Here is a 23,729-nt window from a genome sequence, read left to right as displayed (position 1 = left end):
CATTGTAGGATACATTTATCTGCTTTGTTCGGTTTATTTAGTAAACCTTTTGTTCTTACAAAAAATTCTTTATCCGATTGAAATATTAAAAGTAAAAAGCATATGTCGCTACATATGTCTTTGACAAAAAAAACCAAAAAAAAACATCTCCCTACATACATATACATAATTACAGTGTTTCTGAGATGAATACAACAAGATATATAATTTTTTTAACCAAGCTAGTGTGTGATTGAAGTAGAATTAATTATCTTTTGTTGGCATGAGACAAAAGACTAATTTTCATTAAATGTATTTCGTATCACTATTTAGTTTTTTTTTTCTTAAGTCAAATTTTCAATTTCAACAGATCTTTGACAGTAAACAGACACAAATTTAAATGAGGTTTAAGTTACAATCAAAAAAGGTTTTTAGTCGGATATTAATCTAACGTACGACCAATACATTTATAATTATCCTTAGAAAGGCTATATATATAGTGGTGTTATTCAAAAAATAAAAACGCTATATATCTATAGTACTCCTTATGCCTTATGCATGCATTAATAAATAAAACTCTAAAAGCAAGCGCAATCTATGCATGAAAAGAGCTTTTGGATATCCTTTTGTCCTTGATTAATTTGTTAATACAATTATCTAAAGCATGCAATTCAGAATACTTTTAAGGATAAATCAATCTTCAACCAAAACACTAATTATACTTTGTCAATTTCTATCGAAGCTCTATGATACAACTCGTGACAGGACAACAAAAAAAGTCTAGCGATACTAGATTAAGTTATTGGTTGCTAGTTCTTATAATAATATATTGATGTTTAGGAATGATCATGCAAGTAGATTCTTTAACAGTAAGGTTCGAAACAACTTAAGTTTGGACCTGCTAAAAAATGACCTCCTTATTTTCGGATTATCATGCGTTCTCATATGTTTTAGATTATTTGTTTGCTTAATAATTCTATTTCTCTAATTAATTCTTATTAATTATAGTTCTCTAGTTAGTTCGGCGACTACTATTGGACTCAAAATACTAGATCTCAAGATTTCGTTTTTGTGTGTGTAGATCTTTCTACTTGAAGATTGGAACATCTAATATTATTTATTAAGCTAATATGAAAAAATGCAAGTGGAGATCGTTGTTGGTCCCCAATTTGTGTCTGTTTGTCTTTTTCTGATCATGTTATAGATACAAAATTTAATTTGAGAACTAGTGGCGCCATAAGTTGCATGCAAGACTCGTAAGCGACGACAAAAAAAAAATGGACTTATAACTAACCAACAAATGTAAGAAAAAAACAAGTAGCCAAAACTTAACCGGCCGGCCAAACTTTATTATTTGGTCGTCCCATATATAATTATCTGGTTCCCATTCTTTAATTATGTTTGCTTTATCCCAATGACTATCAAACGCAAATGACTATCACCATATATAACATCACTTAGTTTTTCCTGTCGGCAAATGTTGCTCATCAATAATATGTAAGTGACGAAGTTCTTGAACGAAATTCTCCAATTTCTTACTGCACGTAATTTGATAATTAATATACCAACAATAATGTACAAATTTTATTTTACAAGGAATACACGTAAAGAGATGGAAACAAAAAAAACCATGTGATAGACAAAAAAAACTATGTGTTCCTCTAATCTAACCTCAAATAATCTCATACAAAAAAAAATATCATTAAAGCTTCCACAAACAAATCCAAGAAACCCAAAAACATATAACTTATGAACAATCAGACAAGAACAAATCGAAGAAAACAATTTGCTTTATGGGTGTCATTACCAAGATCTGATGGAGTTGATGACACTCAAGATAGTTTAAATTATATATGAGTCTTGTTGATGTTAGCTACATTGGTAGTCTCGTAGACTGGCAAGCCTCCACGAGATAATTCGTAATTTTGCAACTCGAAGAGATCAGAACTTGAATCACTCTCCATTCCATCATCCTCTCCTTCTCTCTTTATTCTCCTATCATCATCGATATCTTCATCATCCGACCAAATCCTCTGATTCTCCGAGAGGCTCTCCATCACCTTGAGTTTCTCGTCCAGCCAAGAGTACTCTTTGTTGGTCTTAGTTTCCTCTTCTCCCACTTGTTTTGTGGCAGAAGTGTAGTTCAAGAACTGCTTGTAGTTCTTGGTGGGAGTGTTCAAATAAGGAGGAGGAGTTCTGAAACCCGAGCTTGATGAGGAAATCAGAGATTTTGAAGATGATGACGCCGTGGTAGTGGTGGTTGTTGAAGTAGATCTGCTTGAGCTAAAGAAATGGCTGATACTGCTTCTCCTCCTCCTCCTCATCCATCCTCCTCCGGGGATCTCCTCTTCCACTTCTGGATCTGTTGGCTTTGTCTTTGACTTTGACTTTGATTTGTTTTTCTTCGAACCTGCTTGATGGAACAAGGAGTTCAAGAAGCTGGCGATTTTCCCACCTGGTGAACTCGGTTGCTTGTGTCTCACGTTACCAAGTCTCTCCTTGATTGTTGTAACTTCGTGCTTCTCATGATGATCTTGTTGAAGATGGTACACTTGTTCTGAGCATCTAATAGGCAAATCCAAGCTGATTCTTCTTCCACCTCCTAATATTCCCCATCTCCTCGGATTCTCCTCTCTCGCTGCGTTATAGCCATACTTTTGTGTATGTCCATGGTCACCGGAGGAGGCTTCATTGTAGCCGAAGTACACGGCAGCTTCAAACACGTCAAGCTCTTCGGAATTGCGCTTGTGGGTCAAAGATATTCTCCTAGAGAGCTTATCTGACTCTGCTGATGAGATCCCTTTCATGGACATTATATTTTTAGGGTCTGAGAATCGGATACTTGGATGATCTCCAAGAGTCTCTTTCTATGCTTGATTTGCGGAGAATGAGGAACAAGTTGCTAGGGAATGATATAATGAATATAATGTGTTTAGGTTTTATATAACAATTGATGTGAATATGTGATATGGAACTCCTTCATCATTAAATAAGGTCGTAGTATGTGAATATACGTATCATGCGATACTCATACGTTAATATTAGTGGATTACGATTGGTTTATATTTTTTGGATTAAATGTTTTGAATGCGGAAAAAATTAGAAATTTTGGAGGGACACAAGTAATAAGAGTTTGTGTGACCCACTAAATGCGTGGGTGAAGAACTTAATTGAAGGAGAAGGTGGGCTCATTTGATTTTATGATCTTTCTGATAAGGTGTAGGAAATTTAATTGATTGTATTTATGATAATGTGGACCTATCGTCTCTTGTTGCCTTGGATTCCAACTTCGAGTGTGTGTTTTTGTGATTTAATATATTGTCGTTCATTTTTGAAAATCTTTATGCTTATGTATATCAAACCACACACACAACCCATGACTCCATTAAATTTCTATATATGAATATAAATATATATGTATATATGTATGTATACTAAATAGGTTTTTTATAAAATATAAAATTTATTCAAAAAAAAGATGTCGTTACAGCAAATACATCGGTCGATTAAAGATTTTAAGCAAACTTTCTAGTCAACGCTAGTCTCCTTGTTGATTATCTTGAAACAAACATCTCCATATATACAGCCGTCACATAGTCTATTTCCTTGTTCACGTATAGAGGATTCCAAACCTGTTTGTCGAGACTTCGAATTAGTTGTGCTGGCGGAGTTGGAGGTTCTTCATGTCTTCTACTGTTTTCCTCTCTCCAAATCGAGTAGACTACAAGCTGAAATGTGTACCTTGTTAAGAAAAGACAATGTTTCCTCAAAGATTTATCTGTGATTACTGTTTGTATTTCATCCACCATGTTGAAAAATAATTATGATTCAAATCTTACTGCTCGGCCCCGACCAAACTCATACGTACGACATAGCTACATGTAAAGAAGATGTGTTCTTTATTTTTAACTGGTTCGTGACATAAGACACAAGACGAGTTTACTCGTTTACCAGTTGAGTATTCTATTTATCGTTGATAATTGGTTTCACCTGAAGTGGTGTGTAAGAACCATTATATTAATTATGTTTTAAAAAATAAACATTATTGAAAATTTTCTAAATATTTATCTTATCAATTACACGAATATTTTTATTTTCTTTTACCTTTTCTTATAGAAGATATATAAAACTTCACAATTATATTATTTTAAAAAAGTTATCATTAGACAGTTTTTTTTTTTTTGGACCAACTAATCAGACAGTCTGTATATATTGTGCTTGTAAGCCCGTTAATTTCAATTGTAGACTTGTAGTTTAATTTTGTGAGTTATGTGTTAGTGTCATTATCTTTTGATGCAGAGCTTCAAAGTCACTCCTCCATGACATGTAAATCTTTAATCATTAATTATGTAAGTTAAGTTAAATGATCTTTTCTATAATCACTTTCATCAAAAGAGGTTTTGTAGTTATAATGTTTTGAAGTGTTAAACGTAATTCCAAGATTCTTCAAAACATTAAAACTACAAAACCTCATTACAAAAATACTCTTAAATTCTGGATTTAATATGAACCATAAACCCAAAAAACAACAGGATTTAAATTTACTAGTTCATCGGTTTCCAATGAAATTAGCTGGATTATATATGCTACCTAAAGCTAAATGAGCAGGAGAAATTTGAGACAAGACATTAAAGTCAGATAGTTGCGGATCAAGACATGAAAGTACAGTGGTGCAAACAAGTCACTTGGTCAGTTAGTGAGTTTCTATAATATCTTATCTGTATTGTTTTCTAAGAAAGTCATTGTCAAAGAAATATATCTTACGAGCAATTTGGAGATTGGAGCCAATAGTTTTATTGAAGTAGAATAAATTGTTCTATACTAATTTATTAGGAGTAAAGAAATCAACCAAATCATACTAGTTTGACCCGGAGTTTGAAAGGGATTCTAACCCATTACCTTTCTAAAAAATCATAATTTTTCTCTAATCTAGAATCCACTATAATTTGGCTGGATGTTATAAATCATGAAAGAAAACAAAACAAAAATTGGAAAACGAATAACACTTTAGCTCATGAAACCAAAGTTTGAGAAGATTAGTCCACAAAATAAAATAAAAAATCTATCTTAAAAATCTAGATACTTTCAGGTCAGATGAATTGTTGGTTCCTCTTTATCCTATTCGAACATAATCTCAAACCTTAGATTTAACTTTCTAAAATAGAAAAACTCCCGGATTATATAAAGGTTATAAATAAAGATTACGCTGTCTTTCTTTAACCTTAAGCAACTATATTTAGTATTAACAGGAAAAAAATCAGAACTACCGAGATATACAAAGAAGAAAAGTGGGCAAGGTCACGTTGTATAGATTCCAATATTCCATATTAAATGGTTACAAAGGCAAAACATAGACATGACACGAATATGAATTAAGTAGTGGTTAACATGAGATTCGAGCCCACTCGTGCGGTGACAATCCAAGGGAGATGACACGTGATATGGTTTGGGTGTACCGTTGTACAACTACAAAGACATAACTAGAAAAGGGTTTTTGTCCCGAGGCGTAGAAGTTGAAAACGATACGTTAAGAACACTTGAGCCCTCGGGATTGAAAATTGACAGTTCCATCTACATCTCAATCATACCTAACCAATCCCTAATATGCAATCATATTCCCAATGTTGAAACAAATTTCGGATTTCAATTAAAGTAACCAAGTATTTAGATTATAATTCCAAAGCTGTTAAGTAACCTAATATTGGTCAAAGTTAATATGAAAGATTGTCAACTATCTTTGACAAATTAAGATTTAAACCAAAGTAAACCGGTTGAGCTACTGACACTTCGATACCTGGTTATTGTATACTCTTCATTTCATATTTACTTGACACCTTTTGATTAAGATTACTAAACACTTTGTTGTCAAATTAGTTATACTTATACAATGTACCTCAAATTATTGGATTTTGAGATGACATTTGTAATATTCAATATTTTCTTGAAAGTGAAATGAGTGAATATAATTTAGATAATGCAAAACTAAATAATGACATCACTGGAGTACCTACCTATTATAATCGTATACATATGTTATATAAACAATTGATTTTATCCAAATAAATAATCGCCCCATGCTATGATTGTCAAGTCAAAATCTAAAATTTGGAGGAATTGGTGAAGGAGACAAAGAGGGAAATGAGTGTGTAAGATAGATAGCTTTCTTTTGTTGTGAACCTCACCATTCTTAAAGTTGCTTCTTATGGCTATGCTTCTCTTACCAGTCCCATCTCTTTCTATCAAACACTTCCCATGTGTGATCTCATCTTCCTCCTTTGGATATTATCCTCTCCAATAGTCCAATTGCAAAACAATTAAGTAAATAAGGAACAGTCATTCATTTGTCAATGCCCCCCAAAACGAAAATATTTTTATGGGAATCACGAAATGTTATAATTGGGGCCATTTAGCCCAATAAGTTTATCGTATTTGGTCACAATGGGCTCATATGTTCGGCCCCACAAATGACAACTCTTAGAACTCAACAATGCCCTACTTTTTTGAGACAATACAGTGTGGTAGGCCTACAAAGATAGTCCCCCATTTCTCACCATATGACAACTTTCATACATCACAATTCACACAATTTTTTTTTTTTTTTTTGGGGGGGGGGGGGGGGAACTTATTGGATCCACTACAAGTACATTCTTGAGGAGTTATGAAAATATTTTAAGGTTGTGGACATATTTTAAGCTTACAGCTATCAAAGGAGGATTTTATCCCATTTAAGCCCATAAGACTTGACCAAGCCTGATTTTTCAAAACACAAGGGAGTCTTGAAGAACCACGAGCCTAGGAAGACCAACATGTATCAGCCCAGAATCGAAGACACAACTGCACGGTCAAAATCCTTATTCGACAGCATGTGCTGACCTAAAATCTAAGTCCCCAAGCCATCGTGGTATGTATTTCCGGGCATCTTAAGAGTCCATAGTAGTATATAAGTACTTGATATTACTTTTGACTATCTAAATTACCCGTTCCAAATATTTACCCGCTATTTTTTCGATATCCCGATTAGATTCACCCATAGAATTAGGAGTGAAGGCGAGAGAAGATTATCTTTCCTTTTAGAAACAATATTATTTTATTTTTATTTTTTATGGAAAAAACTGTTAATTTGTAACAATAACCAAAAAAAAAAAAGTTAGAAGCAGAAATAATTTAGTTTTATATAATTGTTTTAGCATTTATATGTATGTATTGACAAAGAACCAATATATATTGACTCAAGAAATAAACTGATTTGCCAAGTCAAGTCAAATATTATATGGAGTCTTACCTACCCAATAGAACAAGTCTTACCAGATATTCTGGTCATATAGAACTCAAGTGGCAAAATTATTAATATAAAGAAACTCTCCATTATCTTTAGCACACAATACATAATAATGGTGGGTTGTTAGTAGGTATCTATCAGATAAATGTAATGGTATACTAATGTTTCAAATTATTTATTTTGATATCAATAATGTAAAACTAACATGGACATCAAAACTCTTATCAAACAAAAAGAATTTTGCCATGTGACTTTAACATTATATAAAATGGTAGATGGTTAGTGGTTACTCTGTTAGGTCTAAAGTTTAATTTTAATATCATACACTATTCTAAAAACTAATAATTGGTCAACAAGTTAGAATGTTATAAAACACACCATTACTTGAGATTACACAAATCTAACTTCAAAATTTACAGAAAAAGAGCATAACGTTTCGAAGATTATATTCAGTTTTTTTTTCTCTTTCCTTCTTTCCTTCATTCCTTCATTCCTTATTGTAATCTATCTACGCAAGATTTACATACGTCATGGAACCCTTGAAGGTTAACATACAATCTCACGAGCATCCATTAACACCTGTGAAAATGGAGTCAAAGTGTAATTGGTGCGGACTCAAATTCATAGGTGTAACTGATGGCTACCGGTGTGACCCATGTATTCCACAAGACATGCGCCAACAATACTTACAATATCGCCCACCCTTCTCAAACGTGTGATAACATTCTTAATCATACATACAACTTTAATATAGGCGGAGGGAGATGTGCAGGGTGTGGAGAGAAGATCTACGATAGCTTAATCTATATATGTAACAAGTGTGTTTTAGTACCTCTGAGAAAAGGAAGATTTGGTTCTTCATATTTCCATTTCAATTGCGCTAAGTACCCACCGTCGGAGGTCATTGATGTTCCTCAGCACCATGACCATAAACTCAAGCTAGAGATGGTGAAAAGTTGCTTCTCTTGTGCCACTTGTGGAAAGGATAGTGATGGATATTCATACAAGTGTCATGAATGCGATTTGAAGTTTCATGTAAACTGCGAAAAGCATCCGGCCGAGGTAACCCATTTTTCCCATCCCTTACACCCTCTAAAACTCGTCAAGGTTGAACCACCTGCTTATACCGATAAGAAATGTCGTTTGTGTGGAGAAAAACTTGCTAATTCTGAAGTCTTTTATCATTGTTCCGCTTGTAACTTTAGCTTAGATCTCCAATGTATTTTTTATCCACCAAAACAAAATCCTCACGACCCAAACATCCATGGCCATCAACTCACCCTTATGCCAAAATCCATCTCTTTTTCTTGTACCTCTTGCGGGCTAAAAGGAGACCGGAGCCCATATGTATGTCTTCCCTGTGATTTCACAAGCCACAATGATTGCTCTGGATTTCCATGGGTCATAAACATCAACCGTCATGACCATCGCGTTTCTCGCACTTCTCTTATTGGTGTGGTGAATTCGGTATGTGGAATTTGTCGTAAGAATATGGATTGGAGTTGTGGAGGTTATTCTTGTAAGAGGTGTCCCACCTCAGTGTTTCATACCAAATGCGTTACTAGAGAAGATGTATGGGATGGCAAAGAAATGAAAGACGAACCTGAAGAAGAGGAAGATATTCTACCGTTCAAGGTTATCGATGAAAACACAATACAACATGTTAGCCATAAAGAGCATAACCTAAGACTTGACAAGTCTGGTATCTTCATCGAGGAGAGGATTTGTGAGGCATGTGTTTATCCTATCTATCACCACTCTTTCTATAGCTGCATGAGTTGTAGTTTCATTCTCCACGAGAGTTGCGCCTATCTGCCTCTATGGAAAAGACATGTAGTAAGCAATGACCGACATAAATATAAATATTGGGATTATTTTATAAGATGTACGGCATGTGGATTGTTTTCCAATGGTTTTAGATACGAAGCAATGCGCGCTTCATTGGATTTGCGATGTGCTTCAATTACTGAGCCATTTGTCCACAAAAGTCATCCTCATCCCTTATTTTACACATCGCCACGAGGAATCTGCATTGTTTGCAAAAAAGAGGCACAACATGTGCTCAGATGCGTTGAAGATGATTGTGAATACATCATGGACTACAAGTGCGCTCTTTTACCATATGAGGTAAAGCATAGTGTGGACCAACATTCTCTCTTTACGCTATGGCGAAGAAGATGCAGATGGTAAATATTGGTGTGATATTTGTGAGAAAGAAACAGATCCAAAAACATGGTTTTACACCTCTAAAGATTGTGAACTTACTTTGCATACGAATTGTGTGCTCGGCGATTTCCGTGGTCTGAAGCCAAGAAGGAAAGAAACAATCTACGTCCACGATGTCAGTGTATATTTTGTGGTGGTTCGCAACAACAGTATGTCTCGACCACTTTGCAAACAATGCAAGTCTCGTTGCATATTCCCAGTCATCTTGAAAACATGGAATGAAAGTTCCCTCCGTAATGAATATTATTGCTCTGAGTTGTGTTTGTATTCCTAGTTTTGTTATATATGTTGTTTTCCAGTTTATACATTTGATGAGTTATTTTGATGTATTTGACAGCGACCATATTTTCTTCTATATTTAATGTGTGTGACTTCAACATGAATAAAAGAAGTACTCATTTGCTCAAAGTAATACTTGTTCATATTTATTCTCGACGACTGCTATACGAATATCTGTGCTACGTCTGTTTCACTTCAACTACAGTAATTCATACCTCGTTTAAGTCTTTGTGATTCACTTTCTTTCATTGAATAGCTCAATACAATTATCTTCCCCTTATTTTTGTCTCTTTTGGCTCAATTTCTCAATTGGTATAATTTAAGATGGAATGGAAATCTTTTGGTAAAATGTTATAGTCAACAAAATTCCCACTGTTAAGGTTTATCTTCTTTTATCATCGTTATTTTAAGATTTCCGTTGCTTTATGATTGATTATGACGCCTAAAATATGTTGTACCAGATAGTCAGATTTCATAGAAACGAGATAAAAAGTACGTTAGTGATGTCATTTAACATCGACTTTAATCTATTTATCGTCTCATATCCGTGTATCTTGCTCTGTTTTATAGTTTTTAATTAATTTAGAAATAAAACAACAAAGCATGATTAGGTTTAAGATTAATAGAAAAACTGCATGATTTGGTTTAAGATTTGGAAAAAGAAAAAAGAAGAAGTAATTTATATTACCTCAATTCAGTGAATATCTGTATGATTGATACTCAATCAAAGGATCAAGGTACCAATATTGTTCCTCAGTCAAAGGATCTCGGTGAGACTCATTCATCAAGATCGAAGGATCATTTCAACTACAATTTGATGGGCCGGATCATTGGTGACGTTTTTCTATTTAATTAATACTTATATCTTTTTGAAATAGACAAGCTAAATACCCGGTTTTATTATGACGTTTTTCCTGTGATAATTACTACTGTACCTGAATGTTGGAAGTTTTTAAAAGATTTGTTTTATGCCATGTTCACAATTGCAAGAAAAGAAAAAAGATAACTAAAAAAATATAACGGGCCGGCTTGTTTTAGGTCTTTGTTTTCTTTTCACAAAAAGTGTTGTTTCAATGCAAAACTTTTACAAAACGTCATAGCTTATCCTCATAAATAAAGTCTAATTACGTAGAAAAAGTAAAAAGAGTTTATTTGGTATAAAATATTTTTAACGTTGTCTAAATTATGTGCGACTTATTTTTCTTAAACAAAATAAACTTTCGAAATTCAAGATGCTCAGCAAATGCATAAGTTGCACACATATAAACCCGATATAAACAACAACATATATCGATCAGTTGATAATACTTTTAGTATTCAAATTGAAAAGACACAATTACAAAGACGATATAGAGGTATAATGAAACTTCAGGTCAACCAAGCCTTAGATGAACAACATGGCTCGGGTGAGATTCCAGTCTTAGACTCTTAGGTCCACTAGCTTAAAAACCGTTCTATAGGGCATCTCTAGGATAAAGAACCTGTGCCTGGAGGTGTTGGGGGTGTCGGAGACGTTGGGGTGGTCGGAGACGTTGGGGTGGTCGGAGTCGTTGGTGTTAATGGGGTCGTTGGCGTTAATGGGGTCGTTGGTGTTAATGGGGTCGTTGGCGTTGTTGGGGTGGTCGGTGTCGTTGGCGTTAATGGGGTGTTTGGCGTTGCTGGGGTGGCTGGAGTGGCCGGGGTCGATGGCGTGGTCGGGGTCGTTGGCGTGGTCGGGGTGTTTGGCGTGGCTGGGGTGTTTGGGGTGGCTGGGGTGGCCGGGGTGTTTGGCGTTGCTGGGATGCCCGGGATGTCCGGGATCGGTGGCAATAATGCGGCAATTGTGTAAGTGAAGAAGAGGAGGTTGAGAGCAAGGAAGAGTGTAAGAGAGGTTCTTGGAGTCATTTGTTTGTCGAGTGGAAAAGCTCCAACAAAAGGTAAAGAAGTTGTCAGTGAATTTAGTTTTCTTTAAAGTGTTTTGTGGGTATTTATAGGGTTTTCATTAGAAAAATGATGATATTAGAATTTCTAAAAGTATATATAATTGTGTACTATGATTGACTGATTGTCGATAAAATAACTTTCATAAACTGTACTGTATGTTATGTTTCCGTATTAAAAAAAACTCTAAATTTCTTAAATTAGATAAATAGATTTTCTTTGATTTTAATGAGATATGAATTTGAAAAGTTACTATGTATTTATATGTTGTTTTGGTTAAAAATCATCATTTAATAAAAAAAGACTCAATTATTAGAAAAAGAATACTAATGGTCATTGAGATTTCGGAAGCCATCAATATGAATTGCGACTGGTATTTGCCTTTTTAAAACATTTTTGACTAGATACTTTTCAATGTTATTAAAATAAATATATGCAGAAAAATGATAAAACATTATCTATTTTAAAACAAATAAAAAATTTCTAAAATATCCTATATTTTGAAACAAAGAAAATATTATTTATCTATTTGTTTGTTGAAAATGAAACCAAGCAAATCACATTATATTATTAAACAAAACAAATCACATTTAAGAATATATAGACGGTATATAATATACCCTTATATATTTAACCTTTAAATCTAGCTATACCTTTTCTGGTTGCCATAAATTTAGCTTATCTTGGATAAACTTAATTTTCATATTCTTATGGTTTTAGAGTTTGTGAAACAAAGTAAATTAAGCATTCGTGAAGCGGGCATAATTTGTAGAAACCCAATACTATTAACAAAGTATTATTTCAAAGAAGTATATTTTATGAAATTCAAATTTTATAATTTTCGGATATAGAATAAGAATTATTATTGAGATATTTCATGGTAGATATTTGGTATTTCCAGGCTATATATATAACTTATGTTGGCCCTTAGCAAGTCGGTTGAATAAACGACATAATCTTTTTAGTGTCCGTTTATAACCGACGTCCTCTTTTATTTTGTAGGGCAAGTAATGTTTAGAGGCAAAAAAAATACTTTTGAAGATGATAAGATAAGCGTTTATTTAAATGAACAAAGATATGGAAGGAGTGGCTTTGATTCAGTTACCGGATTGGCGCTTTTGCCTCTTCGTTTTTGTTTTTTGTTTTCTTTCATTATAGATCTTCGTTTTTGTTGCCATTGTGCCAAACACAGAGATCCATCCATCTGTATATTTTCATAATGAAGGGCAAAAATATCATGATTTTTCTACATGTTTTCTATTTTATTTATTTGCTTTCTTTTTAAAATAAATAAATCCTAAATTAGAATCAAAATTAAGAACCCAGAAAATCATAGTTTTTTTTAATTAAAAATATCGCAGGTTAACCAATGCAATACAAAAAAACTATTTTTTCTTAAAATATTTGAGAAGAGTCGGTTATTTTGATCTTGACCTACATAAATTTGTTACAATTTAAGCGAGAACCACTAGTCCACCTCAAGTTGGTTTCTCATATGTCACATTTTTGTTATTAATTCACACAAAAAAATCGATTAGTGAAGAGACCACCTGAGAGGAAGTGGAATGGAAACAAAATATTGATGGTTGGAAGTTGGAACGATGCTGACAAAAACAAAAATGGCCTATACAGGGATCGAACCTGTGACCTTCGCGTTATTAGCACGACGCTCTAACCAACTGAGCTAATAGGCCTTTGATGAAACCAATGATACAACTAAGATTTATTTAACAGACAAAGCTTGGAACCAAAGCTTAATGGGCCTTGAAATACAATTTGGGATTTTGATCAAAAGTATTCAAAGCCTACTTACTCCAAAACAAAGCTCACGGACCTTGGATCTGAAGTTATGAACAATAACATATTTGGCAAAACAAAGAAAAAAGAAACAACAATACTAACATATTTTGGTAAAAGAACATTGAGAAGTCTCAAAAATTAACTTCTTCTTATTTTGTTTCCTAATAAGACCGTTTGCTTCATTTCAAGTTCTTAGGAAATAATTTCATGTAACGTGTATGTAGATATGTTTATGTACAGATAAAGAGAGATCTGAAAATGATATATAGAGCTTTTGTGGTGATAAGTGCAACAAGCAGGATATATATATCGAACGTGGTGGTTAGAAGATAGCGTCAAAATAGATGCTAGCTGCTGCGTATACATCATATTCATATCATATGTACTTCTCTTTTGTGATTTCTCATGTGATTGAACATACTACATAAATCTTGATAGATTTATAAAAATGCAACAAATTGTTGTTTATATAAGAAAAATAAAACACTGATATGATATTTCATTAGTTATTATCAAATTTGCAATATAATGTTTAACATCCAAGATTTGTTTTACATAATCGTTACGGTTACTAAAGTTTAATTTATGATGTTTTAAAACAAATTGAGACTAAATTTCTAAAAGAAACATATACGTACATGTGTGTAGCTGCGTATATATATAGAATGGTGGGGCTAAAAGCTAATGATGTGTACATTAATTGGACATTTGATGTGGCTGGATTGGACCCAACTTGCTCTTTGATAGAGACCTAACTAAGACAATTTTGCTCTTCATTCATTTCTCCCGTATACATAATTGAATTAACTGTACATAATGTTTCACAACAAGCGATCTAGCTATATATTTCAAAATAACAGAGACTGATATTTTAATCTGGTCTTCTAAGCTCTAACGTCAAATTAAAAAAAAAATCCGATCTTCTAATTAATTAGAAGAAATCAATTATAGAACCTCTCTCTTTAATTTCATTTATTTAAAACTGCTTGGAAATTTAATTATTCACTAAAGACTCACTATTCTCCTTAATTTATGATAATTTGTAGATCATATGTTCAGTTTTTATTTATTTGCCATTCGAATGTTGAGTTTTAATTAAACCAATATGTTAATATTCGAATTAAAAAAACTTACCTATAATTCACTTATTTAAAAACATAAAATAATAATAATTGCATCACCGTGATACAAAGCAACCTCACAAGTCACAACTCTCGTGACTACAAAGATCACTCATTAAACAAACCTTCCTGCCTTCTTTTTTTCTACTTGGGCACCTCGACCGATCGAAGACTATTCTTGGGATCTGCTTCAAAAACGACTATATGTTCTAAATCCACTTCGTATGATGACGAACATTTGGTTTACTACTGAAGATAGAGATTACGTCCTTCTAATTAGAAGTAATTAATTATTTTAGTATTTGGAAGCTAATGGTGGAGATGTAACCGTATCTTAGTGGATCGAGATATTGTATATAAAATATGTATGCTACATCGAATAATAAACTGAAAGAGAGTAAAAAGGGATATTTAATGGGAAGAAAAGAAGGGTGGAGATGTAACAAAGGCGAAGATAATGGATATTCTTGGGATGTTGTCTTCAAGGCCACGAGCTTAGATTCTTTTAGTTTTGCTCAATTTGTTAAGTTTCTACTTTTCCTTTTGTTGCTTACTACTTTTGCTCATGATCTCCATATACATATCATACATATATATAGTATACTATCTTTAGACTGATTTCTCTATACACTATCTTTTAACTTATGTATCGTTTCAAAACTCAGGACGTACATGTTTAAATTTGGTTATATAACCACGACCATTTCAAGTATATATGTCATACCATACCAGATTTAATATAACTTCTATGAAGAAAATACATAAAGTTGGATTAAAATGCAAGTGACATCTTTTTAGCATAGGTTCATTTGGCATAGAAGAAATATATAACTAAAAATGAACTTTAACTTAAATAGATTTTACTATATTACAATTTTTTCTTTTTACATGGTCTAATTTATTTTTCTAAAATTAGTATAATTGTTGTTTTGATGAAACAATAATACCGTAAGCAATAGTTGCTAAAAGATGTCCAAATATTTATAAATTACAAAGTAAATCAAATAAGGAAGAAGACACGTGGAAAACACCAAATAAGAGAAGAAATGGAAAAAACAGAAAGAAATTTTTTAACAAGAAAAATCAATTAGTCCTCAAACCTGAGATATTTAAAGTAATCAACTAAAACAGGAACACTTGACTAACAAAGAAATTTGAAACGTGGTCCAACTTTCACTTAATTATATTGTTTTCTCTAAGGCTTATGCAATATATGCCTTAAGCAAATGCCGAATCTGTTTTTTTTTTTTTTGTTATTGGATATTGACTGAAAATAAGGGGTTTTTTCACACTTGAAGATCTCAAAAGAGAAAACTATTACAACGGAAATTCATTGTAAAAGAAGTGATTAAGCAAATTGAGCAAAGGTTTTTATGTGGTTTATTTCATTATATGATTGACATCAAATTGTATATATATGGTTGTTTTATTTAACAATATATATGGATATAACGTACAAACTAAATATGTTTGATTGACGAAAAAAAATATATGTATGTTTGATTAACAACATAGCACATATTCAACTGATTTTTGTCCTGATCATCTACAACTTAATAAGAACACACAACATTGAACAAATCTTTGACAAAATACTATTTTTGGGTTTGAAATTTTGAATACTTACAATTATTCTTCTCGATCTTCCTCTCTTTCCTTAAATCCTGCGTACAAATCCGTCGACGCAATACATTACACAGTTGTCAATTGGTTCTCAGCTCTACCAAAAACATCTATTGCCAAAAGAAAGGTCTATTTGTACTTCACTGTTACAGCTGAGAACATTAAATATAATAAGCAAATTTGATAAAACAAAGGGTTCTCACCTTATTCCAAAAGAATAGTGTAAAATAGGGTAATAGAGAAATGTTAATAAAAGGAAATTAAAAATAGATATTTTGGTTGGTTCAGATTTTGTTTCGTAGATCTACAGGGAAATCTCCGCCGTCAATGCAAAGCGAAGGTGACACTTGGGGAAGGACCAGTGGTCCGTACAATGTTACTTACCCATTTCTCTTCACGAGACGTCGATAATCAAATTGTTTATTTTCATATTTTTAAGTCCGCAGTTTTATTAAAAAATCATGGACCCGACATTAGTACGAGATATACCAATGAGAAGTCGACACGCAAATCCTAAAGAAACCACTGTGGTTTTTGCAAACAAGAGAAACCAGCTTTAGCTTTTCCCTAAAACCACTCTTACCCAAATCTCTCCATAAATAAAGATCCCGAGACTCAAACACAAGTCTTTTTATAAAGGAAAGAAAGAAAAACTTTCCTAATTGGTTCATACCAAAGTCTGAGCTCTTCTTTATATCTCTCTTGTAGTTTCTTATTGGGGGTCTTTGTTTTGTTTGGTTCTTTTAGAGTAAGAAGTTTCTTAAAAAAGGATCAAAAATGGGAAGGGGTAGGGTTCAATTGAAGAGGATAGAGAACAAGATCAATAGACAAGTGACATTCTCGAAAAGAAGAGCTGGTCTTTTGAAGAAAGCTCATGAGATCTCTGTTCTCTGTGATGCTGAAGTTGCTCTTGTTGTCTTCTCCCATAAGGGAAAACTCTTCGAATACTCCACTGATTCTTGGTAACTTCAACTAATTCTTTACTTTTAAAAAAATCTTTTAATCTGCTACTTTATATAGTTTTTTCCCCCTTAAGTTGACTACTTGATTTGCCCTAATTATTCACTACTGCTTTTGTTTATATATTTTCTAGGGCTTCCATTTTTGGATTTTTTGATTAGCCAGAAAAATGTTTAATACAAATTTGTATAATTTAAAAATCAAAACTTTAGGGCCGTAGTGAAGTGAACCCTAGAACACACTAATTATACCATAGTAATTACCTTGATATATTGTGCAATATTTATCAGCATCATATCTTCAAACTCAAGAGCATATAGAAGGGTGTATGTTTAATCTTTGAACTAGGGTTTTGATCCCTAACTCATAATGAATTCTTTTGTTCTCCAATAGCCATGTCTTTCGAATTTGCAGATCTAAGCTCTAATTGATGCCATAGTAAGAAAATAAGATCTGTAGTTTTCACTCGCTCACTGAGTTCGAGTTTTAAATGAAGTGTCGTTTCTTTTTTCATATATAAGTTGCAACTGGATTATAATTAAAAAATATTATGGGACGAGAAAATAAATTAAAATAGATATAGATAATAATGTCAAATTGAGAATTTTTTATTAGAAAGAATATTTAACTTACGAGTTGTTTTTTTTCAGCTGTAAAAGAATATCTAATTTGTTCTCACGACTGTGTCTTCATGTTTTGCAAATCTAAGCAAAGAAAATGTTTAAACTCGGATCTTAAGATTATGAACTCGTAATATAAAACACTATATAGTATTAAATTTGAACTAGTGTTGCTTCTTTTTCTATTTGACTTTAGAAATTAAAACTGAAACAAAGATGTCAAATCTGAGTAGGGAGTCTTTGACCTCTGGGGATCCATAAAAAGAATTAACTCCATCCTAAAATCGGCTTCTTACCGATGGTCAAACTTAGCTCCAACAAGCAACAGCTGTTCTTCTTTTTTTTTTTTTCTTTTTTTTTTTAAGCATTGTCCTTGTTCTGAAAAAAAATAAGATTGGTAAATTGGCAAGATTATAATAATTTATTATAATGTGTCGCATCTAAGAAGATTTTCTGTACCTAATTGTAGCAAAATTAAAGAAACCGCAGTTAGAACTCGAAGCTAAGAGCATAGGGTCTATGATTCATACTGTTTTGTTATTATAAAGGTATCATAGAGATCGGTACTTGATTTGTTATAGGAAATCTTGGTTTAATTGCATAAAACCATCATTAGATTTATCCTAAAATGTGATGATATTTTGGTTACATCTCCATATTATTTATATAATAAAATGATAATTGGTTGATGATAAAGCTAACCCTAATTCTGTGAAATGATCAGTATGGAGAAGATACTTGAACGCTATGAGAGGTACTCTTACGCCGAAAGACAGCTTATTGCACCTGAGTCCGACGTCAATGTATTTCAATAAATATTTCTCCTTTTAATCCACATATATATTATATCAATCTATTTGTAGTATTGATGAATTTTATTTGTATAAAACTTCTGGTACACAGACAAACTGGTCGATGGAGTATAACAGGCTTAAGGCTAAGATTGAGCTTTTGGAGAGAAACCAGAGGTACACATTTACACTCATCACATTTCTATCTAGGAAATCGATCGGGTTCCATTTTAAAGTAAGTTAAAATTCATTGATGCTATTGAAATTCAGGCATTATCTTGGGGAAGACTTGCAAGCAATGAGCCCTAAAGAGCTTCAGAATCTGGAGCAGCAGCTTGACACTGCTCTTAAGCACATCCGCACTAGAAAAGTATTGCCTTCTGCTATTTCGTTGAACATATCTATATAACTTAAACGTTTACAAGTGTTATTATAATGTGAACATTGAAATACATATGTGTATGTATCAATATATATATCAGTAATCAATATCAATTTGATATGTCTATAGGTTGGTTCGAATGTATGAGTTATGTTGTGTATTTTAAGACTCATATTACTTAAAGTAATGGGTTGTTAATGTTGATGTGTGTGTATGCAGAACCAACTTATGTACGAGTCCATCAATGAGCTCCAAAAAAAGGTATGTAAAACCCCTATCAAATGTATGTCTTATAGAGAAACGTATAGGAAAGCTAATTAACAATCGTGCCGTTTCGGAAATGACAGGAGAAGGCCATACAGGAGCAAAACAGCATGCTTTCTAAACAGGTAACACATGTCATCATTTCTCTTTCATCAACATGTTGTCCATTGCATTACTGTTACCTTCCACTGTTCTGCTCCACACTTCCAGCCAAGCTATACCTACGATATCTTCATATCTCCACTTAACTTCGGCACCATTAAATAAAAATAGAAAATCTTTGCAAATTGTTTGAAATAGCATAGATGTTGTCTATTGATTGATATAATCACCAGCCTGTACGTAGATATGGTTTGTCCGTTTAGTTTTAAGGTTGTCTCTCGGATTGAAAATATTTGAAACTTTGAAATGTTGTCCCATCATTCTACTTAGCTCATATCTATGTATATGAATATAGACACTACTCCTAATTATAAAAATGTTATAATAGTTCATTGCATGAGTGCAACTGTGAAAATAACTATTTGTAACCATTGCATATATATAGTTTCTTCACTTTGAAAATTGATGATGATAATATGGTTTGAAATAAATTTGCTGGCAGATCAAGGAGAGGGAAAAAATTCTTAGGGCTCAACAGGAGCAGTGGGATCAGCAGAACCAAGGCCACAATATGCCTCCCCCTCTGCCACCGCAGCAGCACCAAATCCAGCATCCTTACATGCTCTCTCATCAGCCATCTCCTTTTCTCAACATGGGGTAACAAAAAATTACTAATCAGTCTTAATTTAAAGCACATATGTTATGCAAGCTAGTTACGTTAGGTGTTGTAATTTCATTGAAGTTATAGCTGTTAGTGATGGTTACATGATGTCATGATTTTGAAACTAGAAAACTTTATTTTAAAACATTATTTTATTAACGTAGGTTAATGCAATGGTCGCCAAACGAACAAACTTATTAGTGTGGAAAATGTACATGGAATGGTTGCGAAAAGCCTAAGTCGACTTTTTGTTGTTGTTGGTCTATGTGTTTAAGTACAATTTTAGTTTGTTAGATAAATGAAATTAATATATCTTTGACATTTCACAATGGACTGATATTTGATTTTCCTTTGTTGTACGGTGAAACATATGATTACATATGCACTTTCATATATATCCTATGTATGATTGTGAATGCAGTGGTCTGTATCAAGAAGATGATCCTATGGCAATGAGGAGGAATGATCTCGAACTGACTCTTGAACCCGTTTACAACTGCAACCTTGGCTGCTTCGCCGCATGAAGCATTTCCATATATATATTTGTAATCGTCAACAATAAAAACAGTTTGCCACATACATATAAATAGTGGCTAGGCTCTTTTCATCCAATTAATATATTTTGGCAAATGTTCGATGTTCTTATATCATCATATATAAATTAGCAGGCTCCTTTCTTCTTTTGTAATTTGATAAGTTTATTTGCTTCAATATGGAGCAAAATTGTAATATATTTGAAGGTCAGAGAGAATGAACGTGAACTTAATAGATCGGACCTTTTTTTTTTTTTGTTGCATTAAGTTAGGAGTGGCAAAATTTCTTATTATTTCAAGTTTACAACAAGCGAACTTGAGTGGTTGGGCCGTATTAATCGGAATAGAACCCAATTAGAATCAAGGAAGGATGTTGGCCTATAAAGGCCCAGAATTTGCTTCTAATTAGATAAGATAGGCAATAATAACAGTGCCTCCGAATGGATGAGGATCTGTAATGTAACACCCTGGTAGTCTCTCTGATACATTTGTTTGATTAGTGATCGAATAATTAGTGTGTATTGACTTGTTTCATGGAGCTAAGGACACGAGACTTACAGTAAAGGGACCAGTGAAAATGCCCACTAAGGTTCTTAAGATATATCACCACCAGAAAGGCACGTTGTGGTAAGCGTAACTCTCACATTATCTTCTCTTCATCTACATTCAGTAAAATGTTGCTAAACTCAAGAAAAGGCACGTTGTGGTAAGCGTAACTCTCACATTATCTTCTCTTCGTTGTATTCCTGCTAATTTTTTTAGAAAACAATTTCTGTATTAAACATTTTGGTAATTATATTGTTTGGTCTTCATGTTTCAGTTACTACAACTTTATATTTTTTGGTTCTTGAAGAAGTTTCCTTCTTTGGATAGAGGATTGTTGAAGAAGTCAACAGAGCAGAATTAAATGCATAATGAAGAGAATAGGAAAGCAAAGCATAATTTTGATTTTTGAGATAGTCAGATATATGAGTTATTAATTAATTCGTTTTGAGTATAGATAGAAATGACAGATATATAATTCCTTTTTATTAAGAAGTCACGCTTACAGAATAACAATATTGGTTCACATATATATTGTCATAAAATTTAGATAAAACTTGTTTAGTGTACTCTTTTTACTAATTTTCTTATATTGCTTCAGCAAAGCCGATTCTTGGGGTTTTAACATCTCCATAATCAAACACCGTATGGAACTTCGTCATGAAAGCCTCACCCAAGACCCTACATTTAAATCCAATGGTTATTTTCTTAACATATGGGTTAGAGAAAATTTTATTACAACAACTTTAGAGCCTATTACCAGTCTTTACGACGATTTTTAGACTTCACAATACGAAGTCTGCATCTTTTTTTGGGATTTGTCTTCACCTCAACGTACTGAAAAAAAAAAAACATAAAAGAAAAAAAGGTCAAGAAAAAGGCTTTAAAAAACAACTCAAATGATAGAAAAACCTGATCGTACATCATGTTTAGTGAGGCGTAGATGTTTTCCTCCAATTTCGAAGTAGATATCCGGCAAAGCAGGAAACTGCTCGCATCTAATTATTACTTTGGTTGCTCCAATTTCTTTATAGATTTTACCGACAGCTTCCTAAACAGAATGAAACAAAACCAAATATTTTTTACCAACTTATGATACAAACTAAACTATATGCTCACTAAAACTTAATTCTCTTACATCCGGGCCAAAAATGTCAGTCGATCCAGAGTCAACCATTGCTGTGCATTCTACATCATCACAAAAGTTGATCGCTGGTTTACCATTAATGTAAATTTTGGACATTTTGATCTTCCAGCGGTCGTCGCTTAGTTTCATCGGTACATAAACATGTTCTCCCTTGAACTGCTTCGGGTCAAACCCACCAAACATGATCTGGCCACCATTTGGATCTTCTCCTCCATCTCCCTTGTGTGGCCTCAAATATAAAGAGAAAATAGGTTTAGTTATCAACTTTTGTTTCACCATGTTTTCCCAAACCGTGACAGATCCTTGCGCACGTGAAGATTTGATGCCCAACCCAATAACTCCATCAAATTTAACACTTCTGAAGTAAGTATCTGGGTTACGTGCCAAAAATAAATCTTGACTTTTTATTACAACCCCGCCTACGTTAACATTGTCTTGTGCAAGAATACCGACGACACTTCCTGTCTCATATGCAATATTTACTTCTCCCCCTAGAAAATGCGAGGAAGTTTTAATGAAAATATACATTAAAAGAGTTTTTTTTTAAAAAAGTTAAAAGGAAAAATGTTAGTACCTTTCATCAAACGGCATGTCTTGGATGCATCCTTATCAAACTTAGGGTGTTTATGATCGGTTTCCTCAGGCCATTCCTTAGAAGGAACCCACAGATCAGTACTGCCGGTGTCAAAAACAACGTTGAATTTTTGTGGCGGACTACCCACAGAAATCTCACCGTAAAAGACAACTCCATCAAAGTTTTTTAAACCACCAAAAGAAGTACCCCCGACATTCAGAGTATGCCTTTTCAGCGAGATACTCACAGTGTCATTTGAGCCATGGCACAGCTGAATTACGAGAAACAACAACAAAATTTGCATCTTTGTGGTTGTGGAGAAACTCATGATCGATGATAGAAAATTATTGAAAAGTGTCAAGAGGAGATATGGAAGACTATGATATGTTTCTTTGTGTACATATAAATATATAATTTCCTCTTAAATTAGCAGTCTGTACGTATTAAATACCATGCTAAAATAGAAACATAATGGTTCATGCATGCATATAAACTTAGCTAAAATGTTCGCCATAAATCAAAAGTAGACCGTAGACATTTTGAAAGAAATTTTCTAATTGGAAATACTATTAAATACCATGGTAGAATAGAAACAGAGTGGTTCATCATGCATCTTAACTTTAGCTAAAATAAATGTTCGATCAATATGCATCACATGATCGCAAATATAATAGGGAAAGACCATTTATTGTAGGCTCATAATTCTTTACCCTCAATTTTACAGAAATTTAAATAACAAAAATCAAAATTCCTAATTTTCTTTAGAAAAATAATAATAGCAATCCCTTAATCCAAAACCTCTAGTTGACCTAGAGACTTATACCAAACTCTTAATTAAAATCTTAAGCAAAGATACTCCCAAATTGGCTATGGATAAACAATGAAACACAAGTCATGGTTATATGATTGCAATCCTCACATCAAA

At 33.1% G+C, this 23,729-nt stretch overlaps 4 protein-coding genes, 2 long non-coding RNA genes, 1 other non-coding gene and 2 pseudogenes across 12 annotated transcripts; 5 read left to right on the top strand and 4 right to left on the bottom strand.

Moving 5' to 3' along the window:
- Positions 1–1,492: 1,492 nt before the first annotated feature.
- AT1G69160 (suppressor) lies at positions 1,493–3,270 on the bottom strand. Its single transcript, NM_105583.3, has one exon. It carries the CDS (start codon positions 2,790–2,792, stop codon positions 1,827–1,829), a length of 966 nt encoding a protein of 321 aa, NP_564952.1. The 5' UTR covers positions 2,793–3,270; the 3' UTR covers positions 1,493–1,826.
- A 2,825-nt stretch (positions 3,271–6,095) lies between these two features.
- On the top strand, positions 6,096–6,542 carry AT1G09047. Its single transcript, NR_139552.1, has one exon. It is a non-coding gene; the product is annotated as an other RNA (long non-coding RNA).
- A 221-nt stretch (positions 6,543–6,763) lies between these two features.
- On the bottom strand, positions 6,764–6,964 carry AT1G09043. The gene has a single exon (NR_139551.1). It is a non-coding gene; the product is annotated as an other RNA (long non-coding RNA).
- A 707-nt stretch (positions 6,965–7,671) lies between these two features.
- On the top strand, positions 7,672–9,845 carry AT1G69150 (Cysteine/Histidine-rich C1 domain family protein). Its single transcript, NM_105582.2, has one exon. It carries the CDS (start codon positions 7,895–7,897, stop codon positions 9,446–9,448), a length of 1,554 nt encoding a protein of 517 aa, NP_177075.1. The 5' UTR covers positions 7,672–7,894; the 3' UTR covers positions 9,449–9,845.
- A 1,243-nt stretch (positions 9,846–11,088) lies between these two features.
- Positions 11,089–11,736, top strand: AT1G69140 (annotated as a pseudogene). The gene has a single exon.
- Positions 11,737–13,303: 1,567 nt separating this feature from the next.
- AT1G69130 lies at positions 13,304–13,377 on the bottom strand. Its single transcript has one exon. It is a non-coding gene; the product is annotated as a tRNA-Ile (tRNA).
- Positions 13,378–16,757: 3,380 nt separating this feature from the next.
- Positions 16,758–20,813, top strand: AP1 (K-box region and MADS-box transcription factor family protein). Of its 3 annotated transcripts, none has more exons than NM_105581.3 (8): positions 16,758–17,189; positions 18,532–18,610; positions 18,711–18,775; positions 18,869–18,968; positions 19,200–19,241; positions 19,328–19,369; positions 19,849–20,003; positions 20,429–20,813. In NM_105581.3, exons 1-8 carry the CDS (start codon positions 17,005–17,007, stop codon positions 20,529–20,531), a joined length of 771 nt encoding a protein of 256 aa, NP_177074.1. In that variant the 5' UTR covers positions 16,758–17,004; the 3' UTR covers positions 20,532–20,813. The 3 variants fall into 3 exon arrangements, with proteins under 3 accessions (NP_177074.1, NP_001320362.1, NP_001320361.1); NM_001334400.1 differs by having other exon boundaries at positions 20,172–20,813; NM_001334401.1 differs by lacking the exon at positions 16,758–17,189 and adding an exon at positions 18,170–18,355.
- A 237-nt stretch (positions 20,814–21,050) lies between these two features.
- AT1G69110 lies at positions 21,051–21,309 on the top strand (annotated as a pseudogene). The gene has a single exon.
- Positions 21,310–21,547: 238 nt separating this feature from the next.
- Positions 21,548–23,159, bottom strand: AT1G69100 (Eukaryotic aspartyl protease family protein; the record flags this gene model as incomplete). 2 transcript variants are annotated; one of them, NM_001334399.1, is made up of 5 exons in its annotated part: positions 21,548–21,764; positions 21,844–21,920; positions 22,006–22,134; positions 22,222–22,721; positions 22,805–23,159. In NM_001334399.1, the coding sequence occupies 5 exons, from the start codon at positions 23,130–23,132 to the stop codon at positions 21,671–21,673; spliced, it is 1,128 nt and encodes a 375-aa protein (NP_001320489.1). In that variant the 3' UTR covers positions 21,548–21,670. The 2 variants fall into 2 exon arrangements, with proteins under 2 accessions (NP_001320489.1, NP_177073.2); NM_105580.3 differs by having other exon boundaries at positions 21,565–21,764; positions 22,805–23,108.
- Between the last annotated feature and the right edge of the window lie 570 nt (positions 23,160–23,729).

Source organism: Arabidopsis thaliana (genome assembly GCF_000001735.4).
Source record: "Arabidopsis thaliana chromosome 1 sequence".
Classification (NCBI taxonomy): Eukaryota; Viridiplantae; Streptophyta; class Magnoliopsida; order Brassicales; family Brassicaceae; genus Arabidopsis; species Arabidopsis thaliana.
Note: the sequence above shows the minus strand (reverse complement) of the source record. Positions and strands in the feature narration are given on the sequence as shown.

What these genes read in the sequence shown, in the direction of transcription:
- AT1G69160 (NM_105583.3), bottom strand. Translation starts at nt 2,792, where the DNA reads ATGTCCATGAAAGGGATCTCATCAGCAGAGTCAGATAAGCTCTCTAGG.
- AT1G69150 (NM_105582.2), top strand. Translation starts at nt 7,895, where the DNA reads ATGGCTACCGGTGTGACCCATGTATTCCACAAGACATGCGCCAACAAT.
- AP1 (NM_105581.3), top strand. Translation starts at nt 17,005, where the DNA reads ATGGGAAGGGGTAGGGTTCAATTGAAGAGGATAGAGAACAAGATCAAT. An exon ending in GAATACTCCACTGATTCTTG is followed by an intron (nt 17,190 to 18,531) that starts GTAACTTCAACT and finishes TGAAATGATCAG; the next exon opens with TATGGAGAAGATACTTGAAC. An exon ending in TCAATGAGCTCCAAAAAAAG is followed by an intron (nt 19,242 to 19,327) that starts GTATGTAAAACC and finishes CGGAAATGACAG; the next exon opens with GAGAAGGCCATACAGGAGCA.